The sequence below is a fragment of the Cyprinodon tularosa genome, unplaced genomic scaffold, assembly GCF_016077235.1.
Source record: "Cyprinodon tularosa strain WSP-4 unplaced genomic scaffold, ASM1607723v1 ctg339, whole genome shotgun sequence".
Classification (NCBI taxonomy): Eukaryota; Metazoa; Chordata; class Actinopteri; order Cyprinodontiformes; family Cyprinodontidae; genus Cyprinodon; species Cyprinodon tularosa.
In genome coordinates, this window is record NW_024039051.1 from 34,150 (window position 1) to 58,035 (window position 23,886).

At 39.0% G+C, this 23,886-nt stretch overlaps 1 protein-coding gene across 1 annotated transcript in view; it reads left to right on the forward strand.

The window, feature by feature from the left end:
* The window catches only part of LOC119789446 (calcium/calmodulin-dependent protein kinase type 1D-like), a 59,579-nt gene that overhangs the window by 20,189 nt on the left and 15,504 nt on the right, over positions 1 to 23,886 (forward strand). Inside the window, exons 3-4 of the mRNA XM_038294323.1 lie at positions 9,909 to 10,040; positions 14,638 to 14,712. Coding sequence (XP_038150251.1) covers positions 9,909 to 10,040; positions 14,638 to 14,712 — 207 coding nt within the window. The remainder of the gene's footprint in view (positions 1 to 9,908; positions 10,041 to 14,637; positions 14,713 to 23,886) is intronic.

Genomic DNA, 23,886 nt, shown 5'->3' on the forward strand with positions numbered 1-23,886 from the left:
ACCGTACTTGCAATTGCAGGAGCCCTCGGCCCGCACCCACAGGCTCAGAAGTCTCATGCATCGCGAGAGTCGGTCTTGCTTTACGGCGAGAACTGCTACCCGCCCCCAGTGAAAGGCATGCTCGTTGCTAGCGCAGTGGCGATATTTGTGCAGTTATCATGGTTAGTTAACATGCTAAATTTTCAAACTCGAAAATTGGAACAAAATAGTCAGTTACCGCAGTAGACATGGCGATTCGTTGCGTTCGCCTGTCTGCTAAGCTCAAAACAACCGCGCCTGGCTTGACGGAGAAACCAGGAGAACAGCTGAGCATATTTACGACAGTGCACTTTTACTTTCGCCGTCTGGGGGGAGCCTCGCTGGAAAATCAACACCGGTTGCATAGTATACCTTTAACATACAGCACACACAGAGAGATGGAGAGTGAGGAGGACTCCAGCAGCACCCTGTTAAAAAACTTCACACCCATGAGTAGAGGTAATGCAGCCTGATGATATTTACACAACATCAGATACCGTTCCCCCCATGTTAAGCAGGGGGAACGCTATCTGACGTGGTTTATAGGCCCGTCAGATAACGTTCCCCCTGATGTCATTTACGTTGAGTTGCAATAAATGCAAAACTCTCTGCAGGTTCTTGTCTTTGTCGTCCGCTCTATTCAGCTGGCTTTTGAAGCACACGGCGAGAAGGTGGGGGCTGGGTGGTAAGGGTTACGGGGGCGAGAAACGCAAAAGTAACGCAATAGTTACTTTTACTAGTAACTAGTTACTTTTATTGTGGAGTAACTCAGTTAGTAACTGTTAGAAATATTTTATTTATACTCAGTTTGTATTTCATGGGTTGTGTTTTAATGAACTATTATGATGTATAATGTGTGATTCATCTTTTATTAACTCTTGCTTAAGATTGTTCCAGATAAAGGTCATGCAACAGACGGGCTGTGAAGGATGCCTGAACATCCTCTATCACGTGTTTCTTCTAAACATGTGTTCTTGGAACAATTCAATTGTAAAACAACCACATGCTTTGTTTTAACATATGTGCTGAGCAGTGTTGGGAAAGTTCTCTTTCTACGTGAACTAGTTCAAAGTTCAAGTCACACATTTTAAAATGAACTAGTTCAGTTCATAGTTCATAATTCAAAATTTTGAACTAAGTTCACAGTTCCAAAATATAAACTAGTTCATAGTTCTTTTTTTTTTCATATATTCCTCAATTACACCATAGCCTACTGTAGAACCACAGACAGCAATTATTTTATCAGTTGTAACACTGAAACTGTGCGTCAGATTTCATCTTCATATCCAGTTTTGAATCCTTATCCAACCAGGGTTTACATTAGCATTGAGGGGACAGCAATTCCCCATTGTTGCTTTAATGCTTTGTTGCTGTCCATTCACTTCACACTAGTAGCAGCTGCAGCTTTCACCCCTACAGTATATTCTCAAAAACATCAGGAAAAATGTGCTGCTTGAATGGTCTTTTTTTATGAGGAATTATTAAAAGAAAAACAGGAAAGTAGTCTTTAAGGAGCAAATGTTTTTTTTTTATTTTAATAATTTTTTCCATTTGAAATCCCATTTCAGTACATACTAAAAAGGAATACTGGAATCCTGGAAAATTATACCATGCAGGTTTAAGTGCAGATTTTTTTACTGAAAGCCGGCGGGCAAAGTTTGCAGAGAAATGTAAGATTGTTGCCATCATCCTCACCGACCACCTGGTCATAAAACTGTTTTAAGTGATCATACTGCTGCTTTGTCGCCTCCACGGTCGCCTCCATGCTGCTGTGGCTTCCAGGCTGCATTTTGTTTGGATGACGCACGCGGCTGTAGGCTACGACACTGGTAGCTGGTGTTGCCAGATTGGGTGTTTTTCCCGCTACATTAAGTCCTGTTTACGGTGTGATTTAGCCGGGGTTTCGCCTGGAGGGCTCTATAGAAATTTGGCAACCTATTGAACGGAGTTGAACTGAGAGAGCGTGCCGTTCACAGACACCAGAATGAACGAGTTTATCAGGCAGTAATGCAGTACGTTCAGTTCACGTTCACCCAAAATATGAACGAGTTCATGAACTTTTGTTCAATGAACGCGTTCAGGCACAACACTGGTGCTGAGGTTTAAAGTAAGATCCTTTTGTTTCCCTTTCCCTTTAGTTAAACCTCAGCTGGTGTAATTAGGGACATCCCCTTTTCTTCAGTAAATAGCAAGGAGAAAGCTGAAGACTGCAGAGTGGGGCAGAGATTGTAAACTCAGCAGTCTCCTTCCTACTCTCCTCGCGAGTAACTAAATTAATTGTCTCTATGCCTTCTTTCTTTCCCTGTATGTATGTATGATGTTTTAGGTGCTTAGACCTGACAGTAACTCAGTAAATATTTGGGAGTAGTAACTAGTAACTTTTACTAATTACTTTTTCAAAGTAACGTGCCCAACACTGGTTTTAGACTTGTGTAAAAAAAAATTCCAGGGTCTGACCAAGAGATGACCTTCTCTTTAGATCTTAATGTCCACAAATCATCACAGAATATTTTAGTAGAAAAATTGATGTTTAAAAAGGAACTGTAGGGGACTAGACAAGGACCCATCAAGGAAAGTGGGGAACTGTTGACTGGCTACTACTGTATTAAAAGTGTAATTCATGTTGGGTGATGTTGAAAATGCTGTTGCAAGGTGATTCTGACCAGGAGGTCATTCGACTCACCTTCATCATCTACTCTCAACTTTTCCATAATGTTGCATAACCGGCTGCTGTGATGCATCTTACACCTGATGATTCAGTGTGATTACTCAGCAGCAATACAATACCCACACCGGCTCTGAGCATCCGGGACCTAGCCTCTGTTATTCAACCCTCCTTCGCTTCAGTTCCCCTTTTTTGGTAGTTGTCCCCAGCAGGTAGGTACAGGCAGTAAAAAGTCTTTTTTTTAAGCTAGGCTTGCTCTGCATCTGCAGCAAAGGCTTCCAGATTTCACAGAGAGAGAGAGAGCGGCTCGCTTTTCGTATTAGTCAGCCGGCTTTGGCCTGGCTGCCTGCACACTGTGTGACTGCAGACTGTCACACTCTGCTCATAGGGACATCCAGAGCTGTGAGCACAGACCACTGCGAGGAAGTCTGAGTACATTTGTAATGCATTTCAGGTTGAGATTAGCTTTAAAACCGGAATCTCTCAGACGTCTGATGCTGAACTTGTTAAAATGAACTCCAAAGGATGCTGTCAGCTAAATAAATAAATACGTTGTTGTTGGTAACAACTGATGCAAACTGTCTTAATCACCAGCATCTCAACAATTTAACCTGATATGTAACCAAAAAGGAGCTAATTGGATTATATACTTAACAGCTGGAGACTAGGGCACACACTTGTGCAGAGTCAACAGAATTAAGATGTGCATTTGTCCTGCACACACCGAACAAGCTCTGCTCTGAGTTATGGCCTCACAGGTTAAATGCTCTTGGAAGTTGCGGCTTTGTGTCACAGGAAGTGATGTATTTGCCTGTTAGTGTGGTGAACTGGGTGGGGGTACAGAATGTCACTCAGCACACTTCTCATTGAGATCACAGGTTTCCTGTGGTTCTCATCACTGTGCCTCGTCTCCTGCAGAGAGCGAGCTCTGAAAAGAAAACCACGCTCTCGAGCTGCTCCGTGCTTCTCGGCACGCAGTGGGTTGAGAGGAGGTGTTCTCCTGACGTCCACGGCAGCTGTGGAAATCCGTGGTTCATGCTGAATGGGAATGATGCTCATTGTCCCCACGGCCACAGCTGCGGTGGGAGGATAGTGCTCTATTAGGCCGACGAGTGAAGCTCCGACTCCCTCCCAGCGTTTACATTTTCTCCCACATCGTGTGTCAGAATGAGGTCATGTCAAAAGGGCCCACGCTTCGAGCTGACTGTGTTTTGTTTGCGCTGATTGCGTTCCACCTCATCACACCTGAAGCCAGGTGCTGTGTTTATGCATGACTTGTTTGTGTGCTGTGGCTTATGTCGACCCCTCCCCCTCTGTGTGATGGAGGATTGACGGATTAGCGCGGCCGTGTGGTGTAACTCGCAGCAACTTATTGTGCTGCTCAGTTCAAAGCCTGTTGGGGAAATGATTACGATCCCGGAACTTAATCAATACTCTTAAGAAATAAAGACCTGAAAGAATGAACTAACCTTATTAAAAAAAAAACCTGAAACATACAGCTTTCAACACCAGTTTAAAAAATAACTCATGAGTTAATCCAACATTTTATTTCCCTTTGGGATTAATAAAGTATTTTTGAATGGAACTGAATAACATTCTCACAGGGAAACACGAGGTTGGCAGCATCATGCTATGGGGATGCTTTATTTCAACTGCTATGTAAAACATTTTATAGGATTATTAAAGAACATTAGTGGACAAACAGCATCATGAAGACCAGGAAGTGCAGCACAGATGTCAAAGATATGGTAAAAGGAGCAATAAACACAATTTTCACCACCAGGTGCGCTATTGAGCTCTATCTGTAGACCAAAACTCTACATTTTAATACAACTTTGTATCAAGCTTGATAACTAGGATTGAAACAATTAATTGGTATTAATCGATTATTGAAATAATCTTCAACTAATTTAGAAATCGATTAATTGTTAACTGGTGTATAGAGACTCTAAAACATTCCTTTAGCTGATAGTAACCCAGTTAGAGCAGTAAATAAGATTGCTAAAAAATAGAAAAACATTTAGCTTTTATGATAAAAAAAAGAATGTTGTTTCTCAAAACAATCAAGAACTCCTCAAGTGGAAAAGTTTTAGCTTCATCTGGTTTCATTTAATAAAAAAATCTTCTTTATTAATTGATTAATTGAAAAATTAAATGACAGATTGAACTCTAGTCGACCCAGGTCTACGCTCACACTCTGTTAACAAGAGACTGTAGTACAAAATGTCTTAAATCAACTGTATTTTTGATTAATTTTAGTAGGTTAATAGGATTATTAGCCAATGGAATGAGTATTTTAAATCTTAAAATAAGATAATTGTTTAGTATGTGCTTGAAATAAGACAATGCAGTTGTTTTTTTTCTTATTTTAAAGGTAAATTGTCTTGTTCCATTAAGTGTCTCACTTACCTCCTCAGTTCAAGAAAAAGTGCACTTAGTTTAAGAAAAAATTACTTATTTAGATTTAAATATTTGCAGTGGAGATGGAGTGGCGTCTTACCACAGTCCTTCTCAAAAGATACCCTTGGTTAGTCACAAAAATGTTTGTGAAACTTAGTTTAAAAAGTTATTTTTTCTCAAATAAAGACAGTTCACCTGCTTCTCCTTTAAGGTTCTCAGGCTCTACTTCAGAGAACTTTGAACCTAAAAATTAAATTTCTCAAAATGTATTTCTTAAAACACTATAAAAAAAAATCAAGTGATGTTTCAAACAATACATGTTTTTCTCTCCACATTGAACCCTACAGTCATTGTCTAAGGCTGACAGCAATGGCTGTCTCCATTATTTAGTGATGAAAGACAGTAATCTAAGAGGAAGCATTTGTCCATCATTGTGTCATAACCCTGTTTCTGTCTCTGCTCTGTCTCCGTCTATCTGTTACTCAGAAAGGATTTTTCCTGCTTTTCTATTGTGGAAATTTCAGTTTCCTTCAAGCAGAATGAACTGCTGTTATTGAGCCCTTCTTGATTAAGGGAATTTTCGGAATAATTAATAATTACAGACCAATCTCTGAGGCAAAGCTTCTTGGAAATGTAGTGGCTGAACATCTTATTTTTTTATGTTAAAAATTCAATTCAGTTCAGTTTATTTCTATAGCGCCAATTCACAACACATGTTGGCAAGGCACTTTACAGTTCACCAGATCATACAGTCAAATTGATTCAAAGTTTTCTATCGAAGGAAATCCAGTTGATTGCATCGACTCATTGACTCGAATGCAATCCCTCACACTAAGCATGCTTGTAGCGACAGTGGAGAGGAAAAACTCCCTTTTAACAGGAAGACACCTCCAGAAAAACTATGCTCAGTGTGGTTCTTCCACTTCTTTTTGCCAACCTTAGTTTTAAAAGGAAAAGAGATCCCTTGAGTGAAGCCGAAATAATACATTCCATAATACATTAAAATGCTTGTAGCGATTGTGGAGAGTAAAAAACTCTCTTTTAGCGGGAAGAAACCTCCAGCAGAACCAGGCTCAGTGTGAGCGGCCATCTGCCGAGGCTGACTGGGGTTCAAGGAGACAGAAGCAGAGACACAAAAAGCAACTGGAAAAGGCGGCCCCATCTAGGAAACACACAGCCATTTAAAAAAACATAGCATTTTTGGCAAAAATTGATTGGCTTTTGTTTGCAACTCCGCACAAAAATAGCTTCATTTTAAGTTTCTAATGACATGTTGATGTCAGCTCACTCTGGAGCATCCACTGTAACAGTTCTGCCTGACCTTTCACCTGCCTTAGACACTGTAGATCACAATATTTTGATAATGGGCTTCAAGATGTAATCATTCTAACTTTTATGGCTCTAGAGTGCTTTAATTCCCATATTTAAGGTAGAAAATTTCCTGTTTTGCAATCCTGATCATGTCAGACTTCAGGAATCTGACATGTGGAGTTCCACAGGGATTCAGTTTGGTTAATTTCTATTAGGGTTGCAACCAACAATTATTTTGCGAAACAAATAATCTGTCGATTATTTTTTAGATTAATATATTAATAATTGGAAAAGGTTATTTGAAGAAGATTTTTACTAAATGAAACCAGATGTAACTAAAATGTTTCCACTCGAGGAGTTCTGGATTGAACATATTGCCAGACAAAAATATATATATTTTTTATCTTAAATGCAAAATGTTTACATCTCTATACTCAAGTTAATGATTAATTGATTACTAAATTAGTTTATGATTATTTCAATAATCAATTAATCACGATTAATTTAAAAGAACGGACCTGTTCTTTTTCTTATGTATTTTTCCTCCTTTGCCAAATAATTCTGTATCTTTTTGATATGTCACATCAGTTCTACGCTGATGATATCCAGCTTTATTTTTCTGAATATGAAAATTTGTCCAACTTGATACATTGGTATCAATCAGTGGCTCTTTCAAAAATATATACAGGTAAATTCTGCAAACTGAAACCATAATTAATGCACTTCAGAACAGAGTGACATTAATAAAGCCACATCTTGATATATGGACCTCCTCTGTTAAACTTTATATCACCTCTAAAAATGGTTGTGGACATTTATCAAGTTGTGATCTCTCTTTATAAATGCTAGCGGTATTTTTTAGAAATGTTCGAGCACCCTACACCTCCCAGAGTCTGAGATCTGCCAATCAAAGACAGACAAAAGTTCAATTTATTATCCGAAAACAGAAACACAAATTCTTCCACTTGGCCAGACAAAGAGGCTATCATTCGTGTAAGCAGTTAAGATGTAACAGCTGAGAGGCTGAAGAGATCTGCTGGTTTGGTGAGAGAATCAGTCGATGGGACAATTCCGAATCCGGCATTTTTCATATCTGGCCGTTTTGAAAGAGTGCTTCAAGAAATTTGCAAAAAGAAAACATCTTATAGCTTTCTTGGTCCCAGCACGTTTAACTGTTTGGGCTGGAAGCAGTTTGCCTCCTTCTGTAGGACAAAAACATACAACTGAACCTGAAGTAGAATATTTTAGTTTATAGCACAGTCTTGACTTAGAACCTAAATCCAATTCAGAATCCAAGGCTGTGTGAAGACTAGCAGTTCAATGTAGTTCTGCAAAATAATAAATAAAAAAAATTTTTTTAAGGGTACGAAAACCATGAATGTTGTTTTTCTACCGTATTCCAAAAAAGTAAAAAGAAAACAATCCCCTGGACTTTGTTTCCAAGTTTGAAGACGTTTCTCTTCCCGTCCAGGAAGCTTTTTCAATTCAAAATGTCAGAAATAGCGTTGAGTTCGAGGCTTATAGAGTGGACCAAAAAAAAAGCCTGGTTTTGGCTTAGAAACTTGGAAATTGAACCGGACGAACGGCTCTGCCCCTTAGGAATGTTGGTCGTTTGGTTTCTTTGTTAGCCTGTAATACCTGATACCTGTCTATGTCTCTGAAAGGGCGAGGTGTTCTGTTCCCTTGTAAGGGGGTGGGGGTTGCGATGATAGCCAAAACAAGGATTTGTTTTTGGTGCACTCTATAAAGTTCGGAACTCAACGCTATTTCTGACATTTTGAATTGAAAAAGCTTCCTGGATGGGAAGCAAAATGCCTTCAAACTTGGAAACAAAGTCCAGTGGATTGTTTTTTAACTTTTTTTCAATGACTATGAACTGGATGACTGAGAATGTTACTAATAATTACAATATGGTGCATTTTGTGTTTATCACATGAAATACCTCCAAAATACTTTAAATTTTCTTGTTCTGATGAATTGTAAACCAAATGGGGAAACTGTGGAAGATCAGCAATCAGTTTAATAGTAGTTTTGATTTTTTTTTGCCAACTTATAGGATTTTTGAAGCCTGTAATGGCTAAGTATTGTAGACAAACTATTTCAGGTCTGCTTTATGGAATGATGGAATACATATCTTTAGTAATCAGTGAAGTAATCTTCCTTTTCTCATTCGAATACTCGCAATTAAAAGTTGATTCTTCTCCGGTTTTGTTTTATGAGTTGTAGAGCCAACATCTTCTCCCATTGCACCGTGCTGCCATTTCTCCTCAGCTTAATGCAGACATGATGTCAAAGAAAAAGAGTGAGTCATCGTATCAGGCCACCTTCGGTTGATCTGCTGTCCTGCTGTGATGCTTACTTTCCCTCTAGAGGAGCTTTTAGCAGCTAACAGGGGTCATGGGGTGTCATGTTGGTTGAATACGGGGAAAAAATTATAATAATCACAGTTATTCTGGTCAGTATGATGTTTAACATATTTAGTCATTGGGTTTGTGCATTTAGAGCACGTTTTTATTATTCTGTTCTAAATATAATTACTTAAAAAGTCAGGATTCTGCTATTATAAAACTTGGACATAAATTATTTTGCCTTTACCATTATTAAATGTCTTTTAATAGGTCATTTGGATCTGTTTGGGTTTTTTTCCCTTTAAATAATTTAAAAATCATTTTAAATGTTATGTTTAATGTTTTAAACAAGTCAAAATTGTTTTAAATCACTTTAAAATCAGCTCTTTGGGATTTAAAGTGCTTAAAGGACTTAACACATGTCCTCTCCAGGGACTTCAGAAAAATAATTGAACCAGATCATCCAGTCAGATTGATTCAAATGGATCAGTTTTGGATGACTTTATTTTTACATTCTACTAATAATCAAGGGAAACCGACTTTCTGGAATTCAAATATAAAACCATTTTTCCAAGAAAAACTTCTGATATTTTCTAGTTAAAAAACAAACAGTTAACCGAACACACCTGCTGTGTTCTGGGTCACCTCAGCTTTAGTCCTGGTGGTCATGACCCAAAGAGCTGCAGCCTCTTTAGGCCTTTTTCTGGATCCTGACTCGAAGCAAATCTCAACATACGTGGGGGGAAAAAGAGCGTGTGTCGCGAGAAGGACAAAAGTAACTAGAGTGCCTGCTTTGCAAGACTTATTATCTCTGTGGAATCATAGCAACTGATAGATTGCTTGAGCAAATATTCCCTTAATTCTGTATTTGCTTTGTTTTTAAACACGCTGGTGTGTGGAGGTAGACGAGCTATCTGCCCTCCTAAGTGGATGTTTTTTAGGGAGGGGGGGGTTAAAAGTGTTTGCTGTCTGTTTGGCTTTGCAGCAGGCAGTAGACCTCAGTCATGGACTTTCCCAGGTCTCAGTAAATATTCCCAATATGCTGTTTGTGTGCTCTGGCCCGTCGGCCTCAGAGTGCCCCCTCTCTGCTCACCGACCGTGTGTCAATATTGTCTGTGCTGATATACGGCAGGACTGACTTGCTTCTCTCTGTCTGTCTCCTGCAGCGGTGCGTTTTCGGAGGTGGTGATGGCTCGGGAGAAGGCCACTGGGAAGATGGTGGCGATCAAGTGCATCCCCAAGAAGGCGCTCAAGGGGAAAGAGACGAGCATCGAGAACGAGATCGCCGTCCTTAGGAAGTATGCACCGCCCCACGACTGAGCTGTCGAGGTGTTTGTAAGAGGAGAGCATCAGAAAGAGTCGCCCGCCTTGTTTTAATGCTTTGGGGAGGCTGTTCTTTTGCTTTCTCTGTCTGCTGGGGGTTTATTTAGTCTCAGTTTATTTAACGGTCATTGACAGGCTTAAGTGGCTGCCTTGACGAGTCCTAGCTATTGACTTTTTTTAGGGTAGGGGGGAAATATTCCAGAGTGTACACACACAAACACACACTCACCTGCACAGGTTACTTTACTAAGATTGCACTTACATCAGGTGACACATCCTCCCCCAGGGCCCGATGTATGAATACTCAGAAGTTCAGTTATCAGTCTTTTTTTTTTTTTTTTTTCAGTGAGTATTGCTGTGCTCAGCTGTAGTTGCTTGGTTACAGCTGCTACCTCTCTCTTTCTCTCTCCGTTTGTGATCTGTTTTTCTTCTACTTCTCTTCATGCTCTCTTCTCATCTCTGACAGTCCTCAAACCGCAACCTCATTTTCATTCCAGACTTGGAAAGAAGTGAGGTTGTGAAGGTTGTTTGGTCCTTTGAGGCTTTCACCACCTCCTCCTCCTCCACTTCCACCTCACTGTTCTAAACACTCAGCCTTTTGAAGACCCTTTGTCAACTTTATTTTACACTGCCTGTACTTTTTTACCAGCCAGCCTGGGCACCTGCTCTCAATGCCTTCACTTTTTTATCTACACAGAGGTTTGCTGCTGAAAATATACAGTGCTTTGAAAAAGTTCTATCCCCTGGAAGGTTTGCACAGACTTCCACTGATTTAAACTCCAAATAGTGCATGTTTGTCAGGTGGAAGGAAATTAAACCTTTTTATACCTTTAAACGTAGTGATACATACGCAGTGCATTTCAGTTTATCCCATTTATAAGTAGCCACGTGAGACCATCCTGATCTCGCGAGCTTTCAAGGTTTCACTCGCAGATCAGTCTGGAGACTCTCTGTTGAAGAAAATTTGGAGCCGTTCACCAAACGAACGTCCAATCAGCGTTGGCTTTGAGGCGGTGTGAGGTGTGACGCAACGAGAAGCGTGACAGTTCAGTCTAAAGAACATGGCGGCTTCAGCCGATTAAACTAGCGTTAGTGTGGCTATTGAGCAAGTTTTATCGGAATTACAGAGTATTTCTTCACTGAAAGAAGAGCAAAATACTGCTCTGGAGGCTTTTCTCAGAGGAAAAGATGTTTTTGCTCTTCTCCCGACTGGTTTCAGCAAGAGTTTGATCTATCAATTGGCTTGTGCCTGGCTTGTGGTTGTGTTTTCGTCTTCGCTCTGTTAGTACCTCATATGCTTCGTTGATCTGATTGGTTTATTTGGCCCGTCTATCACCAACATAGGCCAATGAGCTAACCCAAAATTACTTCAACGGAAGGTTTCCAGATGGATGTGCGGAGCAAATCCAGCAAATCGATCTGGCCGAGTCAGGTTATTTATAAGAACATTAATGGATAAACTGGAACCTGGCCGATTTGTCAGGGTTAGGTTCAGTCTAAACTTAAAGGCTAAGAAAGGAGGGTGTTAATCAAAGAAGCAGCTGAGAAGCTTGTGGTAACTCTGGAGGAGCCTCAGGGATCCACAGCTCAGGTAGATGAATCTGTCAACGGGAAACTGCTTTGGTTTCTGTGCATTTATTATATTTTTTCTCATTCAGGAATACATAAAAGACTCTCTAAAGTCTGAATTGAAAGGTTAAACCTCATTGGGAAACCCCAACTCCTGTAATAAATATTGCTCTAGCTTAAACTCGATATTTTTTATAAGCAACACTGTTCCCAACAACCTAAATAAGTTGCTACATTCAAGCTGATTTTGCACAGTTTCTATCTTAGTTAAATAACAAGCTGCTGTCATTTCGCACATCTCTGATGTTATTTTCTTGCTATTTTCAAATATCTTTTTTCCAGACTCACAGTTTTATATTGTTAAAACACTTTACAGTAGAGTACTTTATTGTTTATCTTTTAACTCTTCCATATTATGTTATTCTTATACATTTTTCTAAGGTCCACATTTTTGTGACCATAATTTCTATTATCTTTTAGCTGCTGTAAACACCAGAATTTCCCCATTGTGGGACAATAAAGGGATTTTCTATTCTATTCTGTTCTATTCGGCTCTATACTATTTTATTCTATTCGGAGTAAACCTAAAGTTAGCATTACAAACCATTTCACTGCAAAAAATTAGCTAAATGTAGGTGAAACTTTCTTTAAGCAACAAGATTTTGCACTTTATTTGAATTGTAAGTAAAGGGAAATACAAATTTTGCCCCTTAAAAAAAGAACATCTCCATTTTCTTAATTCAAGTGTATTATATTTAAATATTGTACTACTTTTTCCATTGTTTTGTCATGCATAAAATGAAAAGAAACACACTTTCAAATTGAATTTCTAAAAATAATTTAAACTTTAATACAGAGTGCTCTCGCTATAATATGATGTCATTCAGAGCTCGGACATCCAAGACAAGTCAGATGCAGCATTAGTTGTGTATTTCATGAAATACAGCTTTTTCTGATAGTAGAAAGAAGAAAACAAACGTATTCTAGTTCACCTCAATTGGTAAAACAACAAATATGAAAGATGAATCTTTGGTTAAAATAGACATAGAGGCTTTCGAGTGCTTGAGATTGGAGCAGTTTAGCTTCAAGCAGGAAAACTCATCTAACCTGCTGTGATAAAATTGTTTAAATCACAGCATCTGAACCTGTAAAAGCTCACACTTAAATATAATTAAGCATTTTAGGCAAATTTTGGCAGTATTTGTTCATAGATCCTTCCATTCTGTCTGACTAAGCTTGAGCTCTTTTGCAAATAACAATAAGCAATCTCAGTCTCTAGATCTGCAAAGCACATATAGACATTCGACACTCCTGAAGACGTTAAGGATTAAAGTTGTAGGGAAGTCATATTTAAATGTAAAATCATTCTGGCTTAAACATGTAGATAAATGTACTCTTTATCAGACGATATTGTCCCAAAATGTAAAATAATTCTATTTAAAAAAAAATCTTGTCTTAAAGCTACAGTGTGTAATAATTACAGGGATATACAGTCAGAAATGTAATATATTATACATAACTATGTTATTTATCATCATCTACGAGCTCAGCCTCTTAACCTTAATATTTGCGTTGCCTTAGAGTTCGTTATTTATAATTACATAGGAGCGGGTCTCGCAGCCATGGAGGTAGACATCTTTGCGCTACGGCAGCGCAGAGCCAACAAACTAGCGATTGCGAGATCGCCCATTACGCTCGAAAGTAACTACGGCAAATTGAGAGAGATGAACTGAGACGGTACTGAAATCTATACCCTACACAGACTAATGGAATACTATCTGTAAAATTATCTATGTAAACAAACCTCATCACTTGAGAAGGTAGGTGATGCGGACGTCATGGAAGACATTTTGTCCCGTAACGCTCGCCGTACTGTTGAGGGGGAGAAGCGGTGGGGGGGAGATGTTCATGTTGCCGCGGTCTGCAGTCTGGACGTTAGATGTCGCTGAAAATTACACACTGTAGCTTTAAAATCTGTGTTTTTTACCTGTCATCTGATGCACCTCAGCCTGTACACCTTAATTCAACCAATCATATATCAACGGTCATCTGTCAATAAATTTTTTTTGGTCATAGCATCTTGATTCATATGTCGCAGCTAATATACACAACAGTTGAAATAAGAAATCAGAATCCTTTCCTTTCCCGTCGTGTTCCGTCCCAGTGTTCACGGGGATGGATGTCTGTGTCTTCAGCAGGCGTAGAGCTAACAGAACTGGCAGCGTTGTGAGGCAAGGGCTCAAACATGTACGGCTGGAAGCCTTCTACAGCAAACCAAGCTTCTGCCGCCCTGGCGTCCTCTTCCACAACATCTTCGTCCCCGCTTTCCTCCTCAAAATAAAAAATGGAGACTCATCCACGACCTTCAACACAAAACTCTCCTCCTCTTGCATGTTTTCACTGTCCAAAGTGTTCCTTGACAGTGTCGTTTCTAAGTCACCAATTTAGCTAATTGGTCCCAATGGAATTTCCCATTGGGAACTCACTAGCACCAAGTTGCTAACTGGTTAGCAAGATGCTTCCGACAAACCGGTTACAACCAAACTTGCCCCTTGATAAACAACCAATCACATTCATTTTAAAGTCGTGTACCACTCAGGAGAATTTGGAAATGCAATGGTTGGAACGGCTGCTTCCCTACGACTTTAAATGCAGAAGGTGGTTCTGTGACGTCTGAGTAAAAATGCAAGAATTCTGATCTTTATTATGAATTAAAATGGAGAACCTTGTGTCTTTTTTCCTTCACTTCACATTCATGTTGTGTGTTGGTATACATCATTAGAACCCAGTTAGATTTGTAAGGGTCTGTGTCTAAGATGTGACTAAATGCAAATAAGTAAAACACTTTTGCAAAGCACTGAGTTTGATAAGAACTGACTTGCAAATGAATCCCAACAAAGACGAGGTTAAGAAACAAAACAAGGATCCGCTTTCTGCAGGCAGGGTGTGGTTTTAAATAAAGGCTAAAGGAGGTTTCTGATGTTTCTCTTCTCTTCCCTCCAGGATAAAACATGAGAATATTGTGGCTCTGGAGGACATCTACGAGAGCTCCAATCACCTGTACCTCATAATGCAGCTGTAAGTACATCAGCCCACCATGCTGTTAGTTTAGGTCAGCTCTCGGCCTCCCATTTGGCTCGTCATTTCGATAATGTGTTGTGTGCTGAGTGTCTGTAATGCCCCTGAGGCGTCTTTGCTTAAGTGAAGGCTGCAGTGTTCCTTTTTTCAGCTGCAGGGTGCTTTTTTTCTCTATCATTTTAAGAAATTTCATCTTGATCGGATGGATTTCAGAATATTGATGCCATTGTTATGTTTGAGAAATAGTGAAACTGAAACAGGAGTCATCTTGTCTAAAACCAAACCAACGCTCGGTTATGCTAATTTAATTCAGTTTATTTATATAGCGCCAATTCACAACACATGTCGTCTCAAGGGCCTTTGCAGAGACAATTCAACCAGAACATACAGTCAAAATTGATTCAAAGTTTTTTATCTAAGGAAAAACCAGTTGATTGCATCGATTCATTGACTCTAAGGCAATCCCTCACACTAAGCATGCTTGTAGCGACAGTGGAGAGGAAAAACTCCCTTTTAACAGGAAGAAACCTACAGCAGAACCAGACTCACTATGAGCGGCCATCTGCTGAGGCCGACTGGGGTTATTCTTGGGAACGTTGATCATAGTTTTACACTTGATTTGTTGCCACTAAGCTTCGATGCTTTTCTCAGTGACAGAAACTTAGAGGTATTGAGGAGAACTCTCTATAAAACCAAAACTTACCTTTACCTTTTATCTTTAGATGAAACATATAGTAATTTGTCATATATTCAAACTATATATTGACAGTTTAGACAGGGGTGTGTTGGCCTAGTGGTTAGAGCAGTGCGCTTGTGCTCTGAGAAGGTTGCACAGCCTCCGCTCTGGGTCCCTGAGCAAGATCCTTTATCTCACACTGCTCCCCGGGCGCCGCAGAATGGCAGCCCACTGCTCCCCAAGGGGATGGGTTAAATGCAGAGATTGAATTCCCCAATTGTGGGACAATAAGGGATTTGATTTTGTTTTGGGGCTTTGAACTGTAAATGATCCCATCACCAGTGTTGCCACTCAGCGACTTTGTCGCTATATTTAGCGACTTTTCAGACCCCTGCAGCGACTCTTTTTCAAAAAAGTGACTAGCGACTTTCCTGGTGTCTGCTGTGTTGCACCTCCCCGTCCGAACCCCGTTCTCCCGCTTCCGCAGGAGTCCCTCTGAGCGCTGCAGTCAGAGCCACAGCATGTTTACCCTCGGCTTCCAGACCGCAAATGAACCGCTCGCATGTGCAGGGATTGACTGCGCAGGTTGATCGCGGTGGAGTCAGCTCCCTCAGTTGCTGAACCTGCCATAGAGAGCCTTGACCAACATGACGAGGACCCACTCTTTCTGTGAGCTGGCAAACACAGCCTGTGTGTGTGGAGGGAAATCTTATTAGTTTAAAAAAAAAAAAAAAATAATTACCATTATTTGCTCACATTGTTAATGTTAATGTAATGTAAAAAAAAATGTATGGTTCAAAATGTTGATGTTTTACCATGATTTTTAAGCTCCTTAGTAGACCACAAGGGGAAAAGAAAAACTAAAAAAAAAAAAGTTGAAAAAAAATATATATACATATATATTATGCAAATTAGGCAATGACGTCATTCAATGACTTCTAGTGACTTACAGCACAGTCAATAGCTACTTTCCTTACAGAGGAGTTGGCAACACTGCCCATCACACTTTCTCAATTGAGTTGAGGTCGGAACTTTGACTAGGCCATTGCACTTTCTTTTTTTTTGTTATGGCCTTGAAATATCTCTTGTCACAGGATTGTATTTGAAAAAGTGCTTACCTTTTGCATGGGTCTACCTGCTTGATACCACTTTCTCCTCCCTTGTGTGTGGCAGCTAATGTGCTGGTGTGAGGAAAGCCTGTGTCATTTTTGTTAAATATGATGTCACAGAAAATTGAGTACCTCTACAATCTAGAAATGTATATTAAATATTTTTTCTTATTGTTATTTTGCAAATGGAGGTAACTGTGCAGCCACTGCAACAATGCTTGGCAGCTGTTATGAGGTGTTTACTAATGGGTCATACTTAGTCTGTTGTGGTCTAACTGACATTTCTTCCAAAGTTAAAGTCAGCACTAATCTGAAAACTTGATCTAAATAAGTTTTGCTCCCATTTCCTTTTCTACTGTTGATCTTGGACAGCTAACGAGCTAACTCAGGGCTGTAACTTCTGCTTCTTGGTCCGACCTAACCTGATTGGCAGGCCTCTCTGAGGAAGTTCGGCAAGTGTCTTAAATGTCTTCATTGCTTATGAATAACTGTTTTAGGACATGACCTTATAACCCCTTTCCAGATTAACCGGCTATTTGGATTGAGTTTCTCATATCATTACCAATGTTCCTGTTACTGTGTTAATGCATGTTTATGCTTCAGATTTGAGCAAAATTACCAAACTTTTGTTTTTTGTTTTTTAAAAGATGCTCAAATCTTATTTTGATCAATAAATCAAGAACATCTGATCTGCTGCAACTTTCTTAATGCTGTAATTTCCCATTTATCATATTTGATAATTTACATATTTGCAAGTTTCTGCATCATTAGTGAAATCCACTGTATTCTGGAAGGACTTGATGTGTTTAATCACACATGTAGTGAACAGAAAATGCATCACTAATTGCACAGAAATGCCTGAGGTATTAAAAATGATAGAAATCATAAAGTATTTCATTAAAATTACAGATAGAGCAGGACTTATACTTTGACAGACTTATTGTCATTTTGTACACACAGAGTTTATACAAAAAAAATTTCATTCAGTACAGCTCTCAAGACATTTTTATAGATACAAGACAATACATAGATAGACAGGCTGGCCAATATTCTGGGCCAATATTAGCGCTTCCATTTTTTTCTGGTATCCACATCAGCCGATCCATCAGCATTTGCAGAGTGAAGTGATGAGTTGCTGCTCCCCCCGTTTGTCACCTAATATTTTTTTTATCTTTTGTATTTTCTTTATATGGGTTTCTTTTTTTTTTTGTTTAAATTTAGACTAGGCTGTTTAATTAGGACTCTAATTTAATAAAAATATCATCTTCTGACAATTAATTCATGGTTCAGACTTTACAGGGTTGTTTTTTTATTTTATTTATTTTTACCAAAAACATAAAAAAAAAAAATAGAACATAAGAACACAGAACAAATGTGAGAAAACACATTATATACATAGATACATGATCTATGGGCAATAAAAAAACAAATGTTATAACACTGAAATCAATCTAGGTATGTAGTTTTCTAAAGGTAGATATAACTAGAACAGCTTTAGGTTTTATACCTGATTGTAAGGACTGTATCTAGAGGTTGATGGCAGATAATGAAATCTGGAAAATAGGCTTTTGTTATTTACATATATATATATATATATATATATATATATATATATATATATAAAAAGTTCAGCATTATTCAGGCAACGTTTGTCATTCCAAACAAAACATGCTTATTGGTGAAGTTATGTTAATATTTCTTCGACAGAAAACATGAAGGATCCAAATCCCATTTATATCTTGTAACTATAAAAGCTTTAACTGCAACAATTGTGCAAAATAAAAAATAGAAAAGATCTTTATTGTTTGTTATATATTTCTCTGTTAGCAACCAAGTCCACTTCAAGTCAAGTCAAGTCAAGTCAGCTTTTATTGTCATTTTCTACATATGTACAAGACATACAAGGGAAATGAAATTACGTTTACTCTCTGCAATATACAAATATACAAGAAATATACAAGACTGACATTTAAAAACTGACATAAAGTGCGGGACATGACAGGTAAGAGTGGTAAGATAAATATAAGTATGAAGTATAAACAGCAGCAATAAAAAGCAATAAAAACAGCAGCAATAGTTTGTTCCAGGCTGAGGTAGTGCAGGTAAGGTGCAGTCTCTGGTACAGTGTATGTGTGTGTGGGTGTGTGTGAGAGAGAGAGAGACAGAGAGAGAGAGAGAGGGGCAGTCTTAGCTTCCTGTCTGCCTGGTGGCTGGAGCAGACCGTGTGGGGAGGGGGTGGAGGGAGTTGAGCATTCTGATGGCCTGGTGGATGAAGGTGTTCGCCAGCCGGGTGGTTCTGGACCGTAGGCTTCTGTACCTCTTTCCGGAGGGCAGGAGATGGATCAGGTTGTGTGCTGGGTGGGTGTCATCCTTCAAAATTGTGAGGGTTTTGCGGGTGAGGCGGCTGGAGTAGATGTCTTGCAGGGAGGGGAGAGGTGCCTTGATGATCCTCCCAGCTGTGTTCACTATACGTTGCAGGGCTTTCCTGTTGTAGTCAGTGCAGCTCCCGCCCCATACAGTGATACAGCTGGTGATGATGCTTTCAATGGCTCCTCTGTAGAAGTAGGTCATGATGGCTGGTGGGGCACTGGTCTGATCAGCTTCCGCAGGAAGTAGAGGCGTTGTTGGGCTTTCTTGACCAGTGATGCAGTGTTGGTGGTCCAGGAGAGGTCGTCGCTGATGTGCACTCCTAGGAATTTAGTGCTGCTCACCCTCTCCACAGCAGCGCCATCGATGGTCAGTGGCAGGAGTCGGCGGGGACCTTTCTGGAAGTTGACAACAATCTCCTTTGTCTTGCTGACATTCAGTAGGAGGTTGTTGTCACTGCACCACTTGGCTAGGTGGTCCACCTCTGTCCTGTAGTGTGTCTCGTCACCGTTGGAGATGAGTCCCACCAGGGTTGTGTCGTCTGCAAACTTCACCAGGTGGTTAGTGCTGTGGGTTGTTTTGCAGTCGTGTGTGAGTAGGGTGAAGAGCAGGGAGCTTAGCACGCACCCTTGTGGAGCTCCTGTGCTCAGCGTGATAGTGTTAACTTCCAGTTAATGTTTATAAAAATGATTAATCAGAAGATTAGGGGTCTAACTATTGATTATTGTGTTGAATCCTATGGATGCAACTGAGCTGAACTAAATCTGTCTGTTTCAGAGCCTCGTATTAATCGCCAGAAAGTCAACTTTTTAAGCTGACAGACTCTCATATTTCTTGTGAAATTTACTATCTTCTCATCTTGACCTCTTCAATGTGCATCTTATGACTTGTTTGTCCTACTTTCACTTCCTCTACATTAACATCTGAGTTCTGCTTTCCAATTGTTTTGGCAAATTTGGAAGATTTTCATCTAAATCTAAAGCTACATTATTTCAGACTTCTGATAGTGATTAAATATTCCTGCTTTTAGGCAATATACCATGATTTAAAAACCTTTCTTTCTAAATATCTTGGAAAGCATTCAAAAATAAAAGAAACTGCAAAAAAGAACAATAGCTGCACAATACGGAGCCCCTAAAGGGACATGGAGGGAAAAAATAAACTTTTGCGAGATCCCGCCAAAAGTATGGCCGGATCTCGCAAAAGTATTGCAGGATCTCGCAAAAGTATTGCGAGATCTCGCAAAACTATTGCAGGATCTCGCAATACTTTTGTGAGATCTAACAAAACTATTGCAGGATCTCGCAAAAGTATTGCAGGATCTCGCAAAAGTATTGCGGGATCTCGCAAAAGTATTGCAGGATCTCGCAAAAGTATTGCGGGATCTCGCAAAAGTATTCAAAATCTCGCAAAAAATAAAGTTTTGCGAGATCCCGCACAACTTTTGCGAGATCTAGCAAAACTTTTGCAGGATCTCACAAAAGTATTGCGAGATCTCGCAAAACTATTGCAGGATCTCGCAATACTTTTGTGAGATCTAACAAAACTATTGCAGGATCTCGCAAAAGTATTGCGGGATCTCGCAAAGGTATTGCGAGATCTCGAAAAAAATTTACTTTTGCAGGATCTCGCAATACTTTTGCGAGATCTAGCAAAACTATTGCAGGATCTCGCAAAAGTATTGCAGGATCTCGCAAAAGTATTCAAGATCTCGCAAAAAATAAACTTTTGCGAGATCCCGCACAACTTTTGCGAGATCTGGCAAAACTTTTGCAGGATCTCACAAAAGTATTGCGGGATCTCGCAAAAGTTCTTTTTTTCCCCTCCATGTCCCTTTAGGGGCTCCGTAGCACAACATATCGAAACACAATATTTTCATTATGTGCTATATCATTGTATTTTGAAAGGTTTATCATGTTTCTCTTTTACTTTTATTAGTTTTCTTTTCAGTGTTACAACTTCAGATTCAGGTTTTTCTGGTGCTGATTATTGTCACTTTTACTGTGCATCCCCCAAAAAATATTGTAAGCTGTTATTCTCTCCTACTTGGCAACACTTTAGTTTAAAAAGGGATTTTCTTTCTAAGATAAATTTCTTCTCGATATTCAAGCTCTTTTCTCTTCCCTACATTGTTTGACAGTGTTTGTGACTAATGCCTCTGTGGTTTGGCCTAATGCCACCTGCCCTCTCTTTATCTCGGAAAGCTGCCTAATGTTGCCTTCCACCCATTCTCAAATAAACACTGATTGCCAGTCAGCGCTGAAAGCAGCAGCGTACTTGCACTTGGTGCTAAACTTAATGAGTCACTTGTTATGCCCATGCCTTTTCTAATTGCAGATTGAAGGAGTTCGGAACGGCTGCCTCATCAGAGCCGAATGCTGCAGAGCTCTGCATGATGTTATTCTATGTCACAGAGTCAGCATCTTGATGCTGATAGAAACTTTTGATTAGCATAATAATGGATTTTTTTCTTTCATCACAGACCCCCTTTAGAATAATATTATAACAACTGTAAGAAGGATAGTTAGACTGCATATGGAGGAATGGCCTCTGGCTCTCTTAGTCGACCCGTCTGCCATCACTGATACTCTTTCATTGTTCTGAGGTTGACTGGATTCTCAGCAGCACCTGTCTTCCTGAACACTATGATGGCTGCTCATGTTCTCTTTATACCTGCATATCATCAGTTGAGCAGCTGAACGCGGCTCCTTCTGGTATCTGGAAATTGTACCCAGACTTGTGTATGTTCACAGTTGTGCTTCTGATATATTACCTTAATGTGTTTTTAATATTTTCCATGATGTCATTCAAAAGAATATTGTCTTAAAAAATAATCACAGGCATGCCTCTAATATATCCCACTTTTATTGGTTAATCAGAGTGCCTTTACGTCACTATTTTATCCCAAATGGTTTGTTTGTAAAAATCTGCAATAAATAATCTTTCTTATGATTCTGATATTCGGTGAGTAGAAATAATTCTAAAAATCCTAATTAACTTTCCTTTTTATGTCTTTTTAGTAACTGTATTTTTTCGTATAAATGGACTAAATACAAAACTTCACAATGTGCACTATCCTATTTTCAAACAAATAATAAAAAAAATGATGCATTTACAAAATATTGCCTTATTTATGACCATAATTGTGGAATAGACTCAAATTCTGGATCTACGAGGATTAATATTCCTACAATAAGTTACAATAATCTGGGGATTTGGCCTCAACTTTCAAGATTGGGAGTTTTAAAACTGTATTCACATTCATGTGAAGGATACTTTAAATGGCCACTTCATGCAAACCTTCTTTCCTGGTTCTGCCGTTACATGAGGCTGCATCAAATACAAACCTCATCAAATCTTTAAATCATGCTATAAGCTTTAATTTTTAATACGTTGATCTGTGCAAATAAAAAAAGTGGCTGACCTACTAGCTTAAACTAGTAGGTCAGAATCAGAAATATTTAAATGATCCCAGGGGAAAATTATCTTCATTACACGCTCCAGGTATGCTGTTAACATATTGCACACATTCATCATCTAAAGAAATAAAATACAACACAAAGAAATACAATACAACTTCCCACACTTCACAATTAATTTAAAGTAACACTAAGGTATAAATCTGAAAATCATTAAAGAAAGTTACGGAAGAGGATTAGGGCCACTGAAAAAAATGAAAAAAAGTTAACTGATTTTTACATTTTATTTCAGTTTCGTATGAGAAAAAAGTCAGAATTCCGACTTTTTTCTCAGAATTCTGACAGATAACAAACGGCATCAAAATTCTGAGAAAAAAGTCAGAATTCTGAGAAAAAAGTCGGAATTCTGAGAAAAAAGTCAGAATTCTGAGAAAAAAGTCGGAATTCTGAGAAAAACGTCGGAATTCTGAGAAAAAAGTCGGAATTCTGAGAAAGAAGTCAGAATTCTGAAATTAAACTCAGAATTCTGACTTTTTTCCAACACTGAATTGAAATAAAATTTTAAAATCAGTAAACTTTTTTTTTCCAGTGGTCCTAATCCTCTTCAGTAGAAAATACCTTCAAAACACGCTGCTGTTAGTAACACAGAATATTTTGGAGCTTAAATGCCTGACTGGTCAGATAACATGAGTTATGAACCCTTATGGATATTAATGGCACAGGTGTCAAACCACGTGATGTGCTCCATGATTCCCTTATGGAAATAAGAGGAAAAACAAATGAGAGGAGACCATCATGCAAAACAATGCTGCTGTAATTTTACCTGAACGTTGTCCTTGACTTTTAAAGCATAAACATCTACGGTAAATTTATTTACATTTTGTTGGTATCTTTTTAGCTTCAAAGAGCATAGAAACCTAAATGTGGCTTTGTAAGAGCCAATTGAGCCCATTTCTCTCCAGGATGGCATAATTATACAAATCTCCTACTGAATATACATTCAAACACAAGAAATGGACCCAAAAACTAAATATAGTCAAAGTTATCCATACAGACTCTTATAAATTCACATGAGCTTAGTAAAATGTAGTTTAACAGGCTTCAGAGAACCAAACCCCTTTTTTCTGTCCATCAATAAGCTTAACTGTATATTGATTGGCTGTATATCTTTTCATCAGAGAAATGATGGAGTTGATTTAAATCACTAATTTTCCAGGTACATATGGGGCATTTAATACTCACGCTGAAGCCAGTGCCATTTAAGAAGCTCAATCTTATCCTACTTTCTCTGTTGCAAAACCAGCTTTGTTGTTTGTTAGAGATTATAGTCCGGTTGGACCCGTCTTAAGAGTTCCATTGAGCTCAACCGACCTGATTAAAATGTAGGTAAAAGAGCATCGGTCTTACTGTTTAACTATAACCCAGAAACTCTCAAGTGTAGAATGAGCAGGAAGGCGTCTCCTGTTCTAAGTGATGAACTCAAGCATGATCGATAATCTGCAAGTGAGCACACGGATAGGCCAGCCGCTTTCTGCAGAAAAGATGAGATCGTAGGAGACAAACCCACGTTGTCACAAGGTTTCCTAACCTACCAACACTATCC